General features: G+C 39.3%; 1 protein-coding gene across 1 annotated transcript; it reads left to right on the plus strand.

Moving 5' to 3' along the window:
• The first annotated feature begins 6,037 nt into the window (after positions 1 to 6,037).
• Positions 6,038 to 19,816, plus strand: LOC124111124 (acetylcholinesterase-like). The gene is made up of 12 exons (XM_046470726.2): positions 6,038 to 6,292; positions 8,503 to 8,733; positions 10,666 to 10,827; positions 11,352 to 11,502; positions 12,299 to 12,481; positions 12,570 to 12,766; positions 13,127 to 13,256; positions 13,512 to 13,598; positions 14,104 to 14,186; positions 14,694 to 14,823; positions 15,149 to 15,284; positions 17,937 to 19,816. The coding sequence occupies exons 2-12, from the start codon at positions 8,518 to 8,520 to the stop codon at positions 18,232 to 18,234; spliced, it is 1,773 nt and encodes a 590-aa protein (XP_046326682.2). The 5' UTR covers positions 6,038 to 6,292; positions 8,503 to 8,517; the 3' UTR covers positions 18,235 to 19,816.
• The last annotated feature ends 1,926 nt before the right edge of the window (positions 19,817 to 21,742 follow it).

Genomic DNA, 21,742 nt, shown 5'->3' on the forward strand with positions numbered 1-21,742 from the left:
ATCATAGGTTTCTGGCGTGCCCAAGGGACGCAAGTCTGCACAGCGAATCGCTGCGCCTTAGACAACTGGGCCACCCGTGCCCCAGTCATGCCAAGAGCTTCTGAAATATAGTTGTAAGTCTGAGAGCGGGTGCAGAGCAAAGTGTAACTGTGTTGTAGCACATTAATCAGTACACCACTTGAGAATGTGCTGGCGACTGTAATCACATTTAATTTTCCCTAGCCAAGCAAACCATTAGCATATTTCAATAAATTCAACTTTTCTTCTTTAAATATTCTGTTGTTGTCATTGTATTCACCATATGAGTGTACAATATTGGTATAGTTAGTTGGCCTCAACGAAGTATGTCTTAAAGATATGCAGAAGTAGAAATAAATGCATATTTATTTTACACTTTAGATTACATAAATCAAGATACATAGTCAGTTATGACAAAGTTATTTACTTTAGAGATGTAGTGTTGGTTAAATACTTTCCAAAAGTTTGTGGGTCATGTTTACATGAGACATACTAAAATTACATTCCTCCATGGCGGCCATATTGGATTTTTTGGGGTGGACCCACATCTGAAAACATTTGGAATGTCATTACCTACAAGTATGCCAAGTTTCATGCTGTTATCACAAACTGCACAACTGACCCCATATCTGTCACGATACGGGTGCACTAATATTTCGTCCTGAATTTAGTAGTGAGTGAGGAAAAGTATGCTTCTGAATATTCGATGTCACGCTCAAGGTCCAGGTCAAGTAGTAACAACATGTGAACCATGTTAGATGTGGACTTGCTGTTAGCACAAGGGGAAAATCATCGTTATCACTTTCAACTACAGACTAGTGGCTCTCGGTATGTGCAAATGTAGAATGTTTTATCTTTCCAGAAACCAGTGTATTTATAGATATATGATAGGTGTTAACAGAACCCAGCGTTTCCTTAGAAAACCATTATTATATAACAGATGTTAAGAGCTTTTAAGAAAATGCGTACGATGAACACTAATCTAGCAGTGAGTAATTACCCTAAAAACGTAAGAAAATGTACCCTTCACACGCTGCATGTTCACTCATACATAAATTCAGTATTCAGTATTCATCAACTTTCAAAACAGTTTAATAATGTTTTAATAAGAATAACACTTTACCTTGTTCAGGTTCAATCCAATAAAAAATGCAATCTAGACGGGTTTTTCTCTTGCATTGACAATTTATATTTCACTACATGTTTGACATTTGTGTTTTATTGTATTGTAATAATGACACGAAAAAAATACCCAATGGTTATGTACAAAGACCTTTCAGTTTGTAATAATACTTATCCTTATCCTTATCCTTACTGAAAGAAAACAGACTTTAACTTAAAACTTATATATGTTTACAACAGACATTCCATTAAGTTCCTCTTTCAAGTATCTTTATGTATCATTTCACATGAGTACTACCCTTGGAAATACCCTCTGAACATGACGGCTCATGCCATTGCATTCGGTGATCTAATGGAAGGAATTTCCCTTCATGTTACTTCAAAAGCCCTATGTCATTAATCAACGGTTATTTTCCATAAAGTTTACCTTCACAGTCTGTAGCCGTTTCAAACATTTCCAATACTCTATTAATCTAGATAAGCATAAAAAACATCAATTTGTGGACTATATCAGTTGGTTTCAAATGAACCGACTTTGAGATATATTGGGTCAATATTCGTTGTTTATATGCTGCTTTATGAGTGCTACTGGTCTTCCTGCTCTCTTATAGTCTTCGGATGACATAGCCGCCCCCAGCTTTGATATGGCCACATGCCTTGCTGCCAGAACGAACAACGTCTACTTTTATTCATTATCATTGACATTACACAAATGTGAGTGAGTAAGTGACGTTAAACGCCCCTTTGAAGTATGGTTATAACATATAGATTGCTCTGCAATCAACAATGTTACATAGTGATAAATACAGTAAATTTACCTCGAGTTTAGCCTCAGTAAGTGCCATATTGTTCCTGTGTTTCATTGTAAATGTCAGGTTCATAGTGCGAAAATATCATTATTATTCACAAGCACACTAAGATTAGTTGGTATAAGGTATTCATGTTTTCAAGCATATACGAATTGTTACTTTATCCAATTCTCATTGTTCACTGTCGTTGATAATGCCAATGATTGGCATTGGATATATCAAGCGAAGCCAAAGTGGATTCACTGTACGTGCGTCGAGTGAGTTTGATTTTACGCCGCTTTTATCAATATTTCAGCAATATCACAGCGGGGGACACCAGAAATGGGCTTCATGCATTGTGCCCATGTCGGAAATCGAACCCGGGGCTTCGGGGTGACGAGCGAACACTTTTACCACTTGGCTAACCGACCGCCCCGTACATGCATTCAGTTGAACATGTTTATCACATACTACATTACCCATGCTTATTTGTGATACACTACTCAGTGTAGCGATACACTTTGATGTAATACAATAAAATACAACACCTAAAAATATCATCACATTGAAAAGACAACTTCCATCATCAAATCAAAAGAGGCACAACCAAAATATAATTGAGTTCCGCAAATTACAGTTTTGTTGTTCGTGGGTCTTAGATAAATGTTATAACTAAAACAACATGATAATAAACGTTAACTTGCTTGCATTTTAAGAAAGGGCTTACATGACAGTATGTACATCGTCGACCGACACAAGTGGAATCAAGCCTTTCATTGACAAGAAATAACACAATTATGTAATTTGCAGTTCATTGTGTTAATAGTACGGTAACACGTGTTACCAATCATGTCAAAGAAAGTCTTGGTGCTAAATGCTCAACGGCGTCCTTTAGCAAATTATGTGTTGTTTAATTGTGAAACACGTGAAAAAACGCCATAAGAACACACGCAGGCTTTCATTCATGCGATTGGAGTGCATTACGTTTCGACGATTTATGAATATTTTTGCAATAATTCAGTACTTAAATAATAGCATTAGTACTTATACATGTTCAGCAAATATTAATTGAAAGAATCATTACGCAAAACAGAAATAGAATATCGGACGACTTTTCCCGTTCGCTATTTCTATGCATTCAAGGTGAAGGTCGTAACAATCTCGCACAAGCAGATCTATTGCATTGATCAGCGTTGAGTAGCCGGCAGTCATGTGCCATAGAGGTGTTCACGCATACTTCTCATTAATGTTCCACAATTGGGTCAAATATTCAATCTTTTTAGCATTTTAATAAAAGTCTATATTTCAAATTAAAAAATGGTTGTTTCTCTTCAATCTGTTCTGATGAAAGTTGTGGATATATCAAGTCAGTTCGAAATTCAAAAGAGAGGTTGAAAGGGGGAAACTATTGTCCGTTTTTACTTTTAGACTTGTATAGGTGCTGTGGGCTTCCAGAGGCCATTGTTGTCGGACCGCCGGCATATTGCTGGAGTATTGCTGAGTGCAGGCGTTAGGCAACAAACACTTACTTCATAATGGAAATTGTGTGTACTCAGATAAGATTCATAACTGTTTTGCCTTATTTGCCCTCAGGAATCTGTCTATGCCGATATTCAAGACCGATTATTCTCTGGCATTGACTTTAAGAATTTGCGTGACATTTTACCTGTAAGTATGCCCAAATAGCTAATATACTGAGGGACAAACGAAACTATACCTCTCATTTGATTTTATCATATGTTATTTTTTCCGTTGAAAATATCGATATTATATTAAAAAATGAACTGTACTGGCGCTTAGTCAGCACTCCAAGAATTCTAGTTTTATATGTTTTTGTTTTTTAAAAATATACTTTGATTTTAAACTCTTAAGAATTAAAAAACACGTTTTCGTATATATAATACACATGCAACTGCTGATAGGTGTCCTGGACATGTTATCTTCTGAAATCAATAAATCTGCTTTTTTCGGCACAAATTTACATTTCAAACATGGTAGGGGTCATTTGGTTGTGCAAAAATTCATTTCGTTACACAGTCGTCATTGAACCAATATATTTTTACACCAAATTACTTAGCCACAGATTTCTTTTTACAAACTGTAGCAGGTTTGAGTGATGGCTAAATGGGCACACCGCATTGAATTGTTCTGAGAATGTCTCTCCCAGTAGCTCTGGATATATAACTATACAGTGCGTTTTCATTTATGAAATAAGTGTAAAAATATAATCCCGCTAACAAGGACACGTGAGACCGATTACAATCAAGGTATTTAACCGCAACCAGTATTTCATCGCAGTTAGTGTTATTGATCTTCGACATTTGGCTAAACGCACAACCAGCGGCACTGGGATGACGGCGGAACTCCTATTGATCATGTAGGGAAGATGAGGTACTGGAACTCACAGGTAGGTGGGATAACTGGTGGTCTATAGCGACCTTTTAAAGATGAATAGTATAATAATTGTTTAAATGAATTATTAATACCTACTGGACAAACCTCAAATGTCATAAATCGATGATATCAAGCGAATTACTGTGCCAAACAGTGAAAATCTCTTACACGACCTAGGTAAATAGGTGAAATGGGTTTAACGTTGTGATGTTAGGCTATATGTGGCATCTGTGGAGAAGGAAGTATCTATACCCCACACATAATAAAACCCTACCATCACAGCTGCTGTGTATTAGGGCACATGTGTCTATTCCCCAAAAGAAGAAGAAAATATGTTGTGACAGCTACAGTGTATTAAAGGAGTATATGCGTTTCCTTGCAAAGGTAGAAGGACACCTACTGTCGCAGCTACAGCGTATTAAATTGCACGTGTGTAGTGAGGAAATAGAGAAAAAATGAGTTTTCTGAGAAGAAAGAAGAAACCTGCTATCGCTGCTACAGTATATTAGGAAAATGGGATTTTCTTAGAAGGTGGAACACCTACTATTGCAGCTTCCGTGTATTAGAGGAGATGTGTTACTGAGAATAAGGCAGGACACCAACTATCAAAGCTTCAGTGTATTAGAGGAGATGTGTTACTGAGAATAAGGCAGGACACCAACTATCAAAGCTTCAGTGTATTAGAGGAGATGTGTTACTGAGAATAAGGCAGGACACCAACTATCAAAGCTTCAGTGTATTAGAGGAGATGTGTTACTGAGAATAAGGCAGGACACCAACTATCAAAGCTTCAGTGTATTAGAGGAGATGTGTTACTGAGAATAAGGCAGGACACCAACTATCAAAGCTTCAGTGTATTAGAGGAGATGTGTTACTGAGAATAAGGCAGGACGCCAACTATCAAAGCTTCAGTGTATTAGAGGAGATGTGTTACTGAGAATAAGGCAGGACACCAACTATCAAAGCTTCAGTGTATTAAAGGACACTCATTTATTGAGAAGAAAGCAGAACACCTACTATCAAAGCTACAGTGTTTATGAGGACATGAGTGTACTGAAAAGGAAGCAGAACACATACTATCAAAGCTGCAGTGTATTTAATGACACTCATTTATTGCGAAGGAATCAGAACACCTACTATCAAAGCTACAGTGTATTTAAGGACACATTATTGAGACGAAAGCAGAACACCTACGATCAAAGCTACAGTGTATTTAAGGACACGCATTAATTGAGAAAGAAGCAGAACACCCACAATTAATACTGCAGTGTATTAAAGGACACGCATTTATTGAGAAGGAAGCAGAACACCTACAATTGCAGCTACAGCGTATTAGAGGACATATTACTCCGAGAAGAAAGCAGAATAGTTTCTATATGTATTTGAGGACATGGCAATAATTATCTAGTACTGTAATAAAGTCATACCCTTTGTCTTAGATTCAATAGTATTACTCATCCGATCGAAGTTGACAGTTACAGCACTTTGGGCGTCATCGCTTTCATGGCAATTAAAGTAACATATAAAGGGCAAATTATGTTCATCCTACTAGATAGTCTTCTACACCAGGATTTCGTAAAACACGAAAGTAAGAGCCTTGTCTTCAAACACAGTAAAACTACACTTTTGTAGCATGCATTGGGCAATGCCATCGAGCTCAATACTATTACCGTAACACGTACAGCGCATTGCCTCCGAGAGTAATATTACACGGTTGTAAGGGAGCGTTGGCGTTCCAGTGTGTGAATAAGGTGGATAGATTTCGAAAATGTGTACTCCAAAGCCGTTTGTATGTAACCGTTCTCATAATGGAATCTACCATAAGCCAACAGCTTGACATTTCGCTTAAGCAAAGTGGTTTCTCGAGAGGGAGGAATGGACTAATGCAGATGAATTACATTCAGCTGATATTTATATCCGGCCCTAGCTGGCTAGCTGACGCGGCAAAGGTGATGTAACACCAGCGAGACGTGAGTTATTGATTCGCTTTTTTCTGATTCATTGTAATGCAGGAACGTCCCATTATTACTTCCGTTTAGATCGATTTAGTGATATTCCTACTGAGAGGTGACTAGAAGTGTGTGATAGATCTAGAATTCATCACGATACTGCCATGGTTGGGATCAACTTGCATTTTTAAAGACCGTGCTCTTTCAGCATACAGAAGGTTATCACAACCTATTCCCTAGCAATCCAGCGACATCTACCACGGTTGTTGCCACAGCGCAGTAGTCCAGTGTGCGATCAAATTGACTGGGCAGCTAAAGCGTGGACGTTCACTTTAAAAGAAACACTATGCTCCGCGGTTTATTCAGTTTTGTTCTATCCAGATAGAAGACGTAAATGGTACCCAGTATGTGTAATTAGGGTAATCGTTAACTGTTGGATTGATATTCAGAATAATATTTAGGTTAGCCACAAACCAAATGGTGCTTGAAGCATTTGAACCAAAATTGCTGGGACTGCCAATCTGTCCCAACCGTGTCTCCCTTTAAATGTTGACGTGGTTCGAGTCAATCGTCAGTGTCAACAAGTTATATTCAAGTTAATTAAAACAATTTGTTTTTGTTTGTGTATGATGTGTGTGTCAGTCCAGCAGTTAATGGTTATCTTACTTCCACGTGATTATCCTAGTGTCACATGATTATCCTAATGTTACACAAGGCAATGCCTCGGGTTCACATAATCACTGATTTAGTGCAGATTCATTTGTCATTCTTGTTAACCACTGACCAATGCAAGGTATCGCCACGGCGCAGTTTTGTAAGCGTTAACGTTTATCTTCTCCAGAACCAACTTGTGAACGAGATAGAAGATAGTGCCAAAGGATATTTGAAACGTCTTTTCTAGATAGGTCTTCCTATACCCTCGCCAGCTACTTTCTGAATACATGCTGTGTCTTGGTGATAGATGGGACGCAGACTCGGTTCTATATCAATATAGCACTAATGGTTACCGTAAAAGCTCAAAGACAAGTGCGTTCAGGGGGCTCTAATTACAACGTCCAGACCTATATTTGGCACAACTTGTCATTGGAGCACAAGTTATTTTTTATAGCTACAAGTACTCCGTATTTATTCCATATGTAGTATATATTTCTGATGACAGAAAAGTATGGAGTGGTTTGTTTACAAGTCAATTTTCCACATAATGTACAGCAGTAATCAGTCTATTTTGGCTGAAAGTTCACATCTTCGTTGAATGTATAAAAACAAGTCGATCGTAAATACAGAAGACGTCCCATATTCGAAATCTCTGTCGCGCCATCAGCTTTATGCATCGTAGAGTAGGATTCGCTCTGAACTGTGCTCTTTAAAAATGTATAGAGCGAATGTTGATTAACGCCGTAATATATTAGTACAATTTCAGTTTTATGACGATGGCCCTCCAGTACGCAAAGAAAACTTGTGGTCGACAGTGACATCTATGATTCAAACATCACAAATGGGAATAGTTTCATGCCTCATGTACATTGAGCCTAGAATCTTTGTACTTTGCACGACAGTCATTGACTACATGGCACCTATTTTACCCCGAATAAGGAGCCTACTTGGTGGGGTGAAGTTACTGAAATCTGAGCCCTATTCTTCTTTGTCTCTTATCTTTATTACTCTGATAAAGTATTTTCAAAGCCCAATATTACCCAATTTAGCTTTCCGTTTACCTTGCTGACTTTATTGTTGAAGCATCTGCCAAATGTCCTAAGTTTCCTTGTGTTATTTTCTCACACATTTATTTTACTACTATACAGCCAAACCTTGTACCCTACCCAGTACATCGACCAGATTAACGCCTTTCCTGATTAACGTACGCATTACCTTTTGATTATATAATATGGACATCTTCAACAATTATCGCCAGTTTCTGGACTAACAATGTACATGCAATGTCGTAAGAGTCGTCTAACGATACCGGCAGATCAGACTCACTGACTTCACTAATACAATTTAATAATAGATTTATTTCGTAGATCGAAGCTAATGATATCGATCACTGGGTTGTATGGTCGTGACTAGATTATTTAAAGACAGCCGTCATATAGCTGGCTCGCTACTGGGTGCGGCGTTAAAGAACAAACAAGCTTACAAACAAACAAATATTAGCTCTACCATAGTCATATGGCAAGTCTATGCCTCCTATTTCGTCCTATTATTGTGTAAAACAGCACTATCAATTGTAGCATATCGGCCTGAAGATGCCACGCTTATGGACAGGAGTATTGATGGGTGCCTACCTTGCAATACTTTGCAAGAACGAAGATGTGAACATCGTTGATGAAGAATTTTTCTTCCGTGACACCCAATATGGTCAGATCAGAGGCGCTGTTAAATCTGTACTGGGCTCCAAGAAGGTTGAACGATACCTCAGCATTCCTTATGCAGCTCCCCCCGTTGGAGAACTCCGATTTGAGGTGGGACGAGCGTTGATTTGTTTATCTGTTTTCACGGCATTGCTTACGTCTTGATAATACTGTATTTACAAGTGGGTTAAAATAAGTTTACAGATTATTGCTGCAAAAAATTGCTTCATCAGCCTTGAGGCTCCATATCACGATATCGGTGGCGGTCGGATAGCCTGGTGGTTAAAGCGTTTGCTCGTCACGCAGAAGACCTGGGTTCGATTCCCGACACGGGAACAATTGTGAAGCCCATTTCTGGTGTTCCCCGCCGTGATATTGTTGGAATATTGCTAAAAGCGGCGTAAAACCATAATCATTCACCATATCAGTATCATGCAAGTATTGATTGCACATAAGACCCGTTTAGATCCGGGTTAGAATAAGTCTTCAGCAACCCACGCTTGCCGTAAAAGGTGACTATGCTTGCCGTAAACGGTGACTATGCTTGTCGTAAGAGGCGACTACCGGGATCGGGTGGTCAGGCTCCCTGACATCGTGTCACCGTATCCCAATTGCGTGGATAGTCTGGTCCAGACTCGATTATTTACAGATCGCCGTCATATAACTGGAATATTGCTAAGTACGGCGTTAAACAACAAACAAACAAAGAACATGCAACACTATGATTACCATGGCATGGGCGTTTTAAGGGAAAAAAATTGAGTACGAAATTTGCATTGTAAACGAACACATGATCATGAAATTACTTCAGATCCCGGATGTTTCATGACTGAATGAACCCAAACCAGTGCGAGAAACCCATTTGAGATAACATATGTGTGAGATCGAATTCAAGGCCCGTGATTGGCTACTCTATGGTGATGACCTGAGGTCAAATTATGACGCACTTCTTTCCTGATCGTGTAATTGAAAAGTTACTCGTGCTTTCAGCAGTGGAATGTTCACCTACGTCTGTGATGAACGTTATGGCTTAAGAGTGTTGTCCCTCCTCTTCAACCCTCACATCGAAGTCGAATTAAGTTCAAACTACATCACGAACACTAAAACACTTCACGGTTTTGAATTCTGTGGGAAATTACTTGTTCTATGATATCATCCACTGTCATTTTAGGCAAGTTTTACTGAAAATGACCTCTGCAATTTAGGTACATCGGATATCTCGCCATTTTTGACCCATTACTATATTACCATTCACAGCGCTATGTAATGTATGGTTAGAAATCTAACTATCGGATTGTTACCCGAAGAATTGGATTAAAAAAAATAGCACCAATCACCAATGATAATTCTGAAACGTCGCCAATAAGACTAGAATCATTTCGATTGTTTTGAAAAATTCGGAAACACGAAGTGTACTTTCCGCCATATTGGATAGTGTTTACAAAATCACGTTTCACGCCATGACTGACGCAAAATCACGCACAACAACGCGTTTCTCACTAAATCTCTTGGTAACATTGAAAAACTTAAAAAACAAATAACAGTATGCAGATTGTCACATTGTTTCTTATTACTTACACAACACATTTATGTATATACGATCCCTCAATTAAAGAAAATCCTCCTATGAAAATCACGTGTACTATTGTCAGCGAACACGCCATTTTGTAAAAGTCGGTCACCAGTACTGATGTCATAGGGAAGTAAACATGATGCTAAAAAGCCAAGGTGATATTTTAGGGTGTGTAAAAAACAGATTACTGCATTCGTGCCTGTCGTATACCATTTATCTTACAACTCGTTGTTTCAAAGCGTATGTAACTCGCTTTTGCTCGTTAGATACGTTATGAAGCGACTCGTTGTAAGCCAAATGGTGTCTGACAGACACTTGTGTATTAATCTCTATGTATTGCATGCCCAACAATATATAAATGTATTACCCCCGAGGTGAAAAGGCATGTGTGACATGCATTGTTCAACATCAATAGTTGCAAGCTGCTAAGATGACGTGTCCAATTATCGGCTTGTGTTACTTATTTACAGAAACCCGAGGCACCTGCTAAATGGGAAGGAACACGAGATGCATTACTTACCCCTCCCTCATGCCCCCAGAGTAGTAATTACTGGTTCTATGTACATCTACATACTCCTTACTTCACTCACAGCGATGAAGACTGCCTGTACATGAATGTATACGTTCCACAGGTACGCTTCTCAGAGGTAGTGACTTTCAAGCCATGTAGTTTATGTCACTTCTATTCTAAACTTTATATTTTAAGGCAAATTATTTTTGTAGATGTAAACTCAATTATTTACCGGAAATAACGTCTGGGAGGAACGAGTGGCTCAGTCGTCTATAGCGCTGCAATTCGCCGTGAAGACTTACCCCATCAGTCGTGCCACGTCTGACACCTGCATCAAATCGGACATTCCTCCCATATTCAGCTGACATAATGTTCAAAGCGGCGTGAAAACCGACTAAGTCACTCAGTAAATAGTGCGAGGAAGATGTCTAAGCCCCCACTTTATCGAACACTGTTTCATGTCCCACTCCTTAAAAATTAATGACCGGTCCTTCAATAATGTTCGTATGTAAATCTCTTCATTTGAAGAAATAGAACTGTGTCATTTTTTCAAGTCCCCGAGTCCAACTACATGTGTGATACATTTTCGCGACCCCCCTCTTTCGCTGTGTCATTTTGTTATGACCATAGTTCTTATTCTTGAAGACAGGTGCTGCTGATGGCAAGATGGCTGTGCTTGTACACATTCATGGCGGTTCAAACGAATATGGAATGGGAGCCATGTTTGACGGAGATGTCTTGGCAGCGCAGGGAGAAATCATTGTTGTTAATTTCAATTACAGACTTGCAAGTCTTGGTAAGTAACTTGGATCGACGTTTTATTCTTTGGGTAGAAGAAACAAAGGCGTTCCATAAACACAGTCTTAGGTTCAGGGTTATACCTAAATCTAAGCAGAATGTTAAGTCGGTGTAAGACAACAAACACATCGTTACATCAGTGTGCAGGGTTAAGTTCCGGTGTTTTATTGTAAGGTGCACCATTAACTTGCATTTCCATGTCGTTGTGACTGGTGCCATCGGCAGGCAGGATACACTCACCTTTTCGCGAACACCTGGTATCATGACTATTTAATACTGGTTGGTTGGTTGTTTTACGCCGCACTTCCAGCTGTAATCCGGGGTAGAATAGGTCTTCAGCAACCCATGCTTGCAGTAAAAGGCGACGTTGCTGATCGATGCTCATGATATCAATCACTGGATTGTCTGGTCCCGACTCGATTATTTACAGACCGCCGTCGTAAAGCTGGAATATTGCTGAGAGCGGCTTTAAACAACTAAACAAACAAACAAACACATTCTACACTAACTTACTATTTCATGGCCGGTGAGGTAGCCCTGTTGCTCAAGTGTTCATTTATCACGCCGAGAATCACGTTTCGACATGGGTACAATGTGTAGCTAATTTCTGGATACTTGAATATTTCTAAACAATACGCATCCCCTAACTCACTACCATTTCATAGTCTCATGTATGGAAAAAGTGACTCATAACGTTGAATCTCATTTGTGAGACTTAAACTCAATTATGAAACTTGACGCTTCAAATTCTTGCTGTACTATCGTATTTACCTACCTTTTAATCCCTAATCCAGGCTTTCTCAGTGCTGGGCCAGAGTTTCCTGGTAACTATGGACTCATGGATCAGGCTGCAGCACTAAAATGGGTTTCCAGGAACATCCACTTCTTCGGAGGTGACCCAACAAAGGTTGCCATAGAAGGTCACAGTGCAGGCGCCGGGGATGTTGGCTTTCATATCTTGTCGCCATTGTCGAAAGGTACTCACTTTTAAAACCAATTCTGCGTAGATTACTTTGTGGTGCATTTGGTAGTTTTTACAAAAATTAAATTCAACTCATTTTGAAGGTTTTTTCCGCTACGCCATAATGCAGAGCGGATCTCCGACAGCCGACTGGGCTTTGCTTCAAGACACTAACACAGCTATATCCAGTGCCACAGAGTTTGGTGAGAAGCTCGGTTGTTACACTTCCAAGGATATGTACAAACTCAAGCAATGTCTTAAGACGAAACCCTGGCAATCCATCATGAGGATAAGGTATGCGGTAAGTAAAACTAGTGGTGTATAAAGTGTCAAACCATCCAATTTGAAACATTACTTTTATGACAAATTCCCCTTATACGTTTTGTTTGTTTAATATTTAATAATACAGCTATATCACGGCAGTCTGTAAATAATCGAGTCTGGACCAGACAATCCAGTGATCCCCAAATAATTAAAGACTTCAGTTAAGGTTCCTTGACACGGATTCTTCTCTTTATGGTTATCGTTTGGTTGCAGGCCAGTATGGCGTGATGGAATTGCATCCTGGAAAGGAAACACTTTCATTTACGATTAGCACTCGTATTACGACGATAATATGAAGACAGATTCTTAACTTCGTCTTACTTTTGTTTCTGTTTAGTACGCTCCGGGGAAATTCTGCATGTCTCCTGTTGTTGATGGACTGTTTATACAAAACAATACCACAAAACTGTTAAAAGAGGCTGAGTTAAACGGTGAAGCCTTCATGGCGGGGATTACTAATAATGAGGGTAGGTGTTTCTAATCAGAAAATATATTTATATTGCTCTTAACACTACGCTGAGATATTGTGTTACTATGGTTCCACAATGAGTTGTTTTTAAATGCGTGTCAATTTAATGGCATGGATGTACAGCTATGTTTTTTATCATCGATGTAGGAATTAAAACAACATATATGAAGTAATGTTGTTAAATCTTTAATCTGTAGTTGATGTTGTGCGAGCGCAGTTGTATGTGTAACGACACTTTCTTTCCCACCTCAAGGTACTATGTGGATGCAAGGTAGGGAAAATGTAGAGCTTACACCTCGCAATTTGGGAATATCCATTGGAGACACCAACAACCAAGTCGGTAATTATCACCCAAAGCTGATAATGCTAGCATTGGATAAATTGAACTCCAAGACTTTCTTTATTGATAAACACAATAATGTGCCTGACCTACCACATCTGAATGATAAGAGTACGCTATATCCGATGTTGACAGTCTATTATTCAAATATGTTTTGGCATGTCGCGTGGACACAAAACTGTTTCAATTCCTATGTAGATTACACTTTCCAAAATCGACAATAAATTATGACCTGACAGATTGTGTGTCACCCTCCTCGACGGTATAGGCGGTTAGTCGTGATGTCAACCACTGATTGACCTGCCCCAATTATGGAAACCGTCATTTATTGGTTAATTTAAAATGTGGCCACGATGAAGAACATTATTTACTAACTTGCAAAATATGAAAGCTACCAAAGTTAAGACGTTATGCTTACTTCATTAACTGAAAAAAAACAATTTCGAATGATAGGAACCGATGCCATTAAGGTAGGTCATGTTTACCAGGTCTTTTATCTTTCAAGTAAAATCCAATCTCGTTATTCACGAGTACAGACCGTGGGATGACCGCGACAACAACGCAGCCAACGTCACTGCTATTGCAAACGTGAGTCTATTGACTACAATACGTTTTGATAAATTCTCCTCAAGCAATATTTTTGCATTTTGTTCTATCATATAATGAAGAAGTGTCTGTCTTAAGAAATACTTTTAGATCGTCTATTTTCCCTGACTTTGTATCGAATATACAACGGCATAACTGGTAGCATTATAGTTTCTTCAAACAAATCCGAGTATGTGTGTGTTGTTTAATGCTTAGATCGATGTCAATCTGTGTATTTGTATCATGTACCCCTTGTAACTTTGTATTTAAGCTGTGTGGTATATACTCATAATAATTAATAATTTCGATTTGTTCACGATACAATGATTGTGTCAGTTGTGGTTCCCTGTGCGTATTATCATTTAGTGGTGCAAAATGGTTATCATTCAAACTATTGATGTGTATGGATTTTTTTATCATAATAAAATGCAAATTTATATGCAGTTCCAGTCAATATGTCTTGTCTGTTAACTTCATTTTATACTTTTAGTAGTAGACTGTTTCTTTCAGATTTTAGGTGACTCGATAATTGTTGCCCCCGTCGTAGATGTCGCCAAGCGCCTTAGTTACAGGACGGACCGTCTCTACTTCTATTCCTTCGACTATCATTCACCTGCCTCTACGGCACCAAAATGGATGGGTAAAGTCTTCACATAGATATAACTTCATAGCTCATTGCAATACAAACTGTGGATCGCCTCCGTGGTGTAGCGGATGGAGCTTAGTATATAATCGTCCAATGGACGCTGCTTTTGGAAGAGATTTCTCATTAATAGTAAAAGGGCTTTGTCGCTTTTATTGCAATTGATATTGCAAAACATATGCTATATATAGCGTTCCTTACAGAGCTTGTTCTAGTCTCTCAGTTGGTGGACATCATGGACAAAGCGCTGTTCCTTCAGGAAATGCTTTTCAAGATCGTTAACATGATATCTGTTTTACACATATTACATCTATTATTCTAGGTGTCCCCCATGGGAGAGATCTGTTCTACCTGTTCGGTTGTCCTTTCTCTGGGCATCCCCTGTACAACTATACCGAGGAAGATCGACAGGTCAGCAAAGTCTTCATGAACATGTGGACCAACTTTGTGAAGACAGGGTAAGAGACTCAACAACATACTATTGTAAGAGCAAACCGCTACTTTGAGAGAGGGGTTTAAGCATTCGCTCGTCACGTCGAAAACCCGGGTTCGATTCCCGACATGGGTACAATGTGTGAAGCCCATTTCTGGTGTCCCCCGCCGTGATATTGCTGGTATATACCTAAAAGCGGCGAAAACCATACTCACTCACTACTTTGAGAGAATTCCTGATATACTGACCATGTCTATTTCAAATGATGAAATACAGTTTCAAAACGTCAACTACAGTGAATAATCAGTTCCGATTATCTACCGAAACAGATGCGGTATTAAAGGCAAAAAGTGATGAAAATTATATGAATGGATCACTGAAAATCAGTGATGACACCCGGTGGTGGCGAAAGGGTATGCGTGTCCTTTTCTACTGGTAGGAACCGTCACTCACACAATTTATAAAAAGTAAGTATTTGTTTGTTTCCTAACCCGACATCCAGTTATACTAATGCCATACATCGGCGACATGCAACCAATCGAGTCAGGACCAGACAATCCTGTGATAAAAAAACCATCAGCAGCGGCTAATGGAACGGACCACATAGCCGTGTGGCAGTTTGGGTTAATGACTGTCTGCATTATTATGTGAGTGAATGTTGTTTTGCACGGGAGTCTATTTGGGCCTTTCAGTAATCGAGTTTTGGTCTGGTAAATTAATTTGTATGAAGACACACACTCCACCTTAGGCCAGGTCAGGTCACACAGATTGCAACTGTCTAATCCCAATTAATTCTGCACTTACGAAAAGCACAAGGATTCTTGGGACCCCGAAATGCCGACATGGTTTGTCAGAACGAATGAAGTGTGCAGAGTGTGTTGCATGGCAATTCAAGATACTCAGGTTCTTCTTAGGCAACGTCGTCATGGTTAATTAGAAATGAATATTCTGTACATAATGACAAAACATATGGACTACTGCTTGTTGGATATAAAAACGGTATCTAACGGGACTAAAACTGTGCACATTATCGAAATTCAGCGCTGAAAAAAGACGTTGTTTGTGTCCGGGTGGCTTATGAATACAACATTCGGTGCTGGTTATTCGATCACAGACTGTTCGCTCGAGGAGTAACCGAAAATAAAGTGTTCAGCTTCCTTCGAGGCGATTATGAGAAACGATATGGTGTCGGTTCTAAACACGTATTCATGATAGCATTTATATACACAAACATAGCAAAGTTAGAATTATTTGCATGCAACGGACAATCTGGCTTCAAACTCGGTTCAGTGAGGTGAGTCATGTCACGAAAGTGTATCGGTTGACATGAGGAACAGCAATGGGGGATCGAGCTGCCTTGTCGAACCCACTCAGAACTTTTCCCAGATTGTCAGAAGGGCTGTATTCCTGGTAGCAAACCCGGGTACTCTCCCAATGTCAGTCAACAGATTGGGAGGTACCAAACCTAAGGCACCGAGAACAATGCGGAGTCAGACAATTTGGTACTTGGGATGCAAGCGTGACATTTCGAAAGCGAGGTTTGCATATTTGCTATGTTTTTCCTCAATCTTGTCTAAAGGGACAGAAAATTCAATGATATAAATGATTTCTTTGGGTTTATAAAAAAGGACAAGATCAGGCTTGTTGGAGTGGATACGTCTGAGGCTGCAAATGGGCTTATTCCATGGAATTTTGTATTTATCATTTTCCATGACGCCCTCTACATTATCCGGGTCGTATCATAGGTGGACCTCTGTGTCGAAACCACAAGCATGGCGAAGACGGTAATAAAATGATCGAGTCACTCCATCATGTCGCTTAAGATACTGTGTTGGCATCCACTGACAATGTGTTGGACAGTCTCATTAAATTCATTACATAACCTACATTTCATATTTACATTTTGATGCAAAGTCACACATTGACGGTTTCGAGTGGGATGTGACTGTTCCTGTGCAGCAAGCAGAAAGCCTCCTGTTTCACTTATTCTGCGATAGATAAAAGGCAACCGCGAACATTCTTGACTTGACTCAAGTAAAACATGTCAAACATGAGATGCATTGCCTAGTGAAAAAATAGCAGTGTCTATCGAAAGTTGAGCAGACATTGCAGAGACCCGTGAAGATCCGGATCAGAATAGGTCTTCAGCAACCCATGGTGGTCGTAAAAGGCGACTATGCTTGTCGCAAGAGGCGACTAACGGGATCGGGTTGTCAGGCTCGCTGACTTGGTTGATGATGCATGCCATCCTATCCCAATTGCGTGGATCGATGCTCATGATGTCAATCACTGGATTGTCTGGTCCAGACTCGATTATTTACAGACTGCCGTCATATAACTGGAATATTGCTGAGTGCGGCGTGATTACCATGGCATAGTGCTAAATTTACATTGTAAACGAACATATGACCATGGAATTACTTATCAACAAACTTTGAGGAGTATATTTGCACATTGCTAACGACAGTCCCATTTCAAAGACCAGCCTGTGCCCAAAATAGTCCCGTTGGCACGTGTGTAATAAAAGTGTATTGTTTTTAAACGGGTGATATCTAAACTGGTGAGTGATAACAAAATGATTAGTTTCACAAGTTCATTAATGTGGATTATATAATGCATCATTGTATGACTAACAACTGGGTATATAATAATGGTTATATGTATCTTATTTTTTTAGAAAACCATCTTCAACTGTTGGAGCTGATCAGATATTCTTCGAACACTTTGAAAGCCAAAACCAAACATACATGAAAATCAACGGAGTGGATGGAAACGGTACAATAACTGTGGCGTATAAACCTCGTCCCCGACAGGTAGAATTTTGGAATTCTATACTCCCCCAGTTGGACTATCAGACGCAGAAAATAAGTGCAGAGTATGGAACATTGACATGGGGCTTGGTTGCATTAAGCGTCACACTGTTTGTATGTATGGCTGCAATTGTTATATTTCTGATATGTAGACGAAGACACTAGCAGGTATCCATTGTGCATCATGTAACACATACGGCGTAGTAAGCTGTGAAAGGTCTAGAGGTTGCATTATAAGTCGTCTTGTTGAAATATAATGTAATAACAAATAAGAAATATCGTAATGATACTGCAGCATAAATATTGTTCTATGGTCAACGTAAATGTTTCCCCCCAAAATACGTTCTTTCCATTGTAATATTAAGAACATGGAATTAAACGATTGAACCACACAGTCGAATGGTATTTTATTGAGGAATCGAATCAGTGTTTATGTTTGTCTTTATTTGAAACCTGTTACTGGGTACTCAATAAAGTATATTTAAGTCAGACAGTCGTTTTACGTACGTACGCACGCAAATATCCAGTATTTCATATCTCATTCTTGTGTGATATACAAAACCAAAAAGTTAGGAATCATACATATTTATGAAGGATATTTTATGAATATGCCTCAGTCTGATTGCAAAAGAACACCCATAAAATATTCATGATACCTGATTTTTTGTTCTGTATATATACCCCTAACCCTTTCGCTACCATTCCCTTAACATGCTTGCCGTAAGAGGCTACAAACGGGATCGGGTGGTCAGGCTCGCTGACTTGATTGATGCATGTCATCGTATTTCAATTACGTTGATCGATGCTCATGATGTCAATTACTGGATTGTCTGGTCCAGACTCGATTATTTACAGACCGCCGTCATATTGCTGGAATTTGGCTGAGTGTGGCGTTAAACACAAAACAAAAACAAAATACTGAGGAAAACATTATTTCCAGCTGAAAGAGCATACACACCAGATTTCAGATTCAATTAAAAACATCAAGAGCTACGATGTGATTTGCGAACTGTCTTTGAGGGGAGGCATTTTCATTGCTAGTTTATTTTATAGCGAGAAAAATTCAGTGCTAAGTAAGTGATACGAGAGATGGGGTGGTGACGTCACTTCCAAAACTAAGCGGTACTGGCGAATGTCTATGGCGATATGAAACACTGGAAAATGGACGGTGTATATAGTTATGCATTGTATGAAGTGTAATTGTAATGTAAAGAATAGTTGAAATGAGTGAATGAGTGAGTAAGTGGGGTTTTACGCCGGTTTTGGCAATATTCTCGCAATATCACGGTTTGGAGGTGGCACAGTGTACCCACGTGATCATTCAAACCCGGGCCTTCGGCACGATGATCGAACGCTTTAGCCACTTGGCTACCCCACAGCCCTAGTTGAAATGAAAATCTTTGCAAATTAATGTTGTCTTTTTGATTATGCATTATTTATTTTGTCAAATGTGTGTGCAGGGTGTGTGTAGGTTTCATATGATAATGTCTCATATTTTTGTTTTCTTGTGGGGTTTGTCCTAGCAAGTTTATCTTATGGAAACAACGATTATGAAAATATGTTTACTATGTTTTAAATGAGAGCGATCATGTTTACTGGAATATATAAGTATTAAATACATAGCTGTTAAAAGGTTCAGCCGCGTATTCTACTTTTTAGGTTTCCAATAAAATGTTTCCATTGTACATTTAAAGTTTGTTTGCACTGAATTTTGAATACTGTATATATATATATATATATATATATATATATATATATATATATATATATATATATATATATATGTGTGTGTGTGTGTGTGTGTGTGTGTGTGTTTGATTGCGAGTGGAGAACCACATGATTCTTTAGTTGTTTTATATATATTCACCAGCGACAATACATTATTTTATAATTGTAATGTTTAAGTATAATATGTACGTTTACAAAATAAAACATTTGCCTGTGATTAGCTTTTCTTTCATATTTAGGTTGTTGACCTTCTTTCAGATTTTCATGGGCGAATCAGTGACGTTAGCCTTGAGTCAGTCAATCAATCAATACATGAAATACTTACCATTTATACATCCATTCAAACATGACTTTCACTTGCTATCTAGCTGCCATATTTTAGAAACAGAAACATGTTGGTTTGTTTGTTTGTTGTTTAATGACACACTCAGCAATATTCCAGTGATTGATATCATAAGCATCGATCTACGCAACTGGTATACGATGACATGCATCAACCAAATCAGCATGCCTCACCTCCCGATCCCGCTAGTAGCCTCTTACGACAAGTATATTCGCCTTTTACGGCCAGCATGGGTCGCTGAAGACCTATTCTAACCGGGATCTCAGAAACATTTGCTAATTGGAACAAAGTTTGTATTTGTGTGCTAACCAAAACGGGTTTCAAACTATCAAACGCGACATAAAACCCTTTACTGTTTTACGTTTGGAGTCAAATGTAGTACATGTATGTATGTTTAATGTAGCAAACGAGGAATGATCTTTGCTCCTTTGAAGATCATGTACGATAAACTCTCACTAAAGTAAGTCCATGTACGATGTGTCTATCGTCCCGGGTATGATTCTTGACTTGATGCGCACATCATAGTGGGTGGGCAATGTTCCAGCAATCTCAGGATGGGGGACACCAGAAATTGGATTCACACATTGTACATGTAGGGGAATCGAACCCGAGCCTTCAGTGTGACAAACTGACGCATTTACCACTACTGCTAGACTACCCCATCGCACCGTCATCTTCATGACCGTTGGTTTCAGGTGCACCAGAGTTGTAAACATATAAGACTTCATCACATTGGGCTTCCTTACACATTAAGCTGACACGCCGGGATACAGTGAGTGAGTGTGGTTTTACGCCGCTTTTAGCAATATTCCAGCAATATCACGGCGGGGGACACCAGAAATTGGCTGTACACATTGTACCCATGTCGGGAATCGAACCCGGGTCTTCGGCGTGACGAGCGAACGCTTTAACCACTAGGCTATCCGACCGCCCCCGCCGGGGTACAGAGAGAGAATAGTTTCTTTCGTGTCACAGGCTTTTTTCACATTATTTTACAAAAGTTTGCACACATTGTTTGAATAAACACATCAGGCCAAGTTGGTGTTTGAGACATGTGATACAACTGGAGGTTCATCCTCACTATTCGGATAGTGTCAACAAGCATTTTTTGGGGTGGTTTGAAAGGGCAATAGAAACGTCACCTCGTATATTTACAAAGCCACTGAAAACTTAAAACAGGGTAATTTTACAACATGTTTGCATAACACTGACAAATCAAGCGGAAGAAATTAATTTTATCGACATGTTTTGCGAAGAAGGATAAAAGTCCAATATTCGATCACCAATAAAAAAACAACTATCCAGTCAGTAACAGGTGTGTCCTTCCCCGGCTTCGATGCAGTCTCTGACACGGCGCCGAGCAGAGAAAGTCAATCGCCTAATGGCGTGCACAGGGGTCAGACGCCATTCTGCCTGCAATGCCTGTGCTAACGCCACTCTTGTCTCTGGACATGGCTGACGTTGCCTAATCTGTCGTTCCAGGTGGTCCCACAGATGTTCTATTGGAGACATGTCAGAAGATCTTGCCGGACAAAAAAGAAGGTTCACGTTGATGGCGTTGAAAAATGCTCTGGAAATACGGGCTGTATGAGGCGTAGTGTT

The sequence above is a fragment of the Haliotis rufescens genome, unplaced genomic scaffold (assembly GCF_023055435.1).
Source record: "Haliotis rufescens isolate VD_foot unplaced genomic scaffold, xgHalRufe1.0.p SCAF_2, whole genome shotgun sequence".
NCBI classification, from domain to species: Eukaryota; Metazoa; Mollusca; class Gastropoda; order Lepetellida; family Haliotidae; genus Haliotis; species Haliotis rufescens.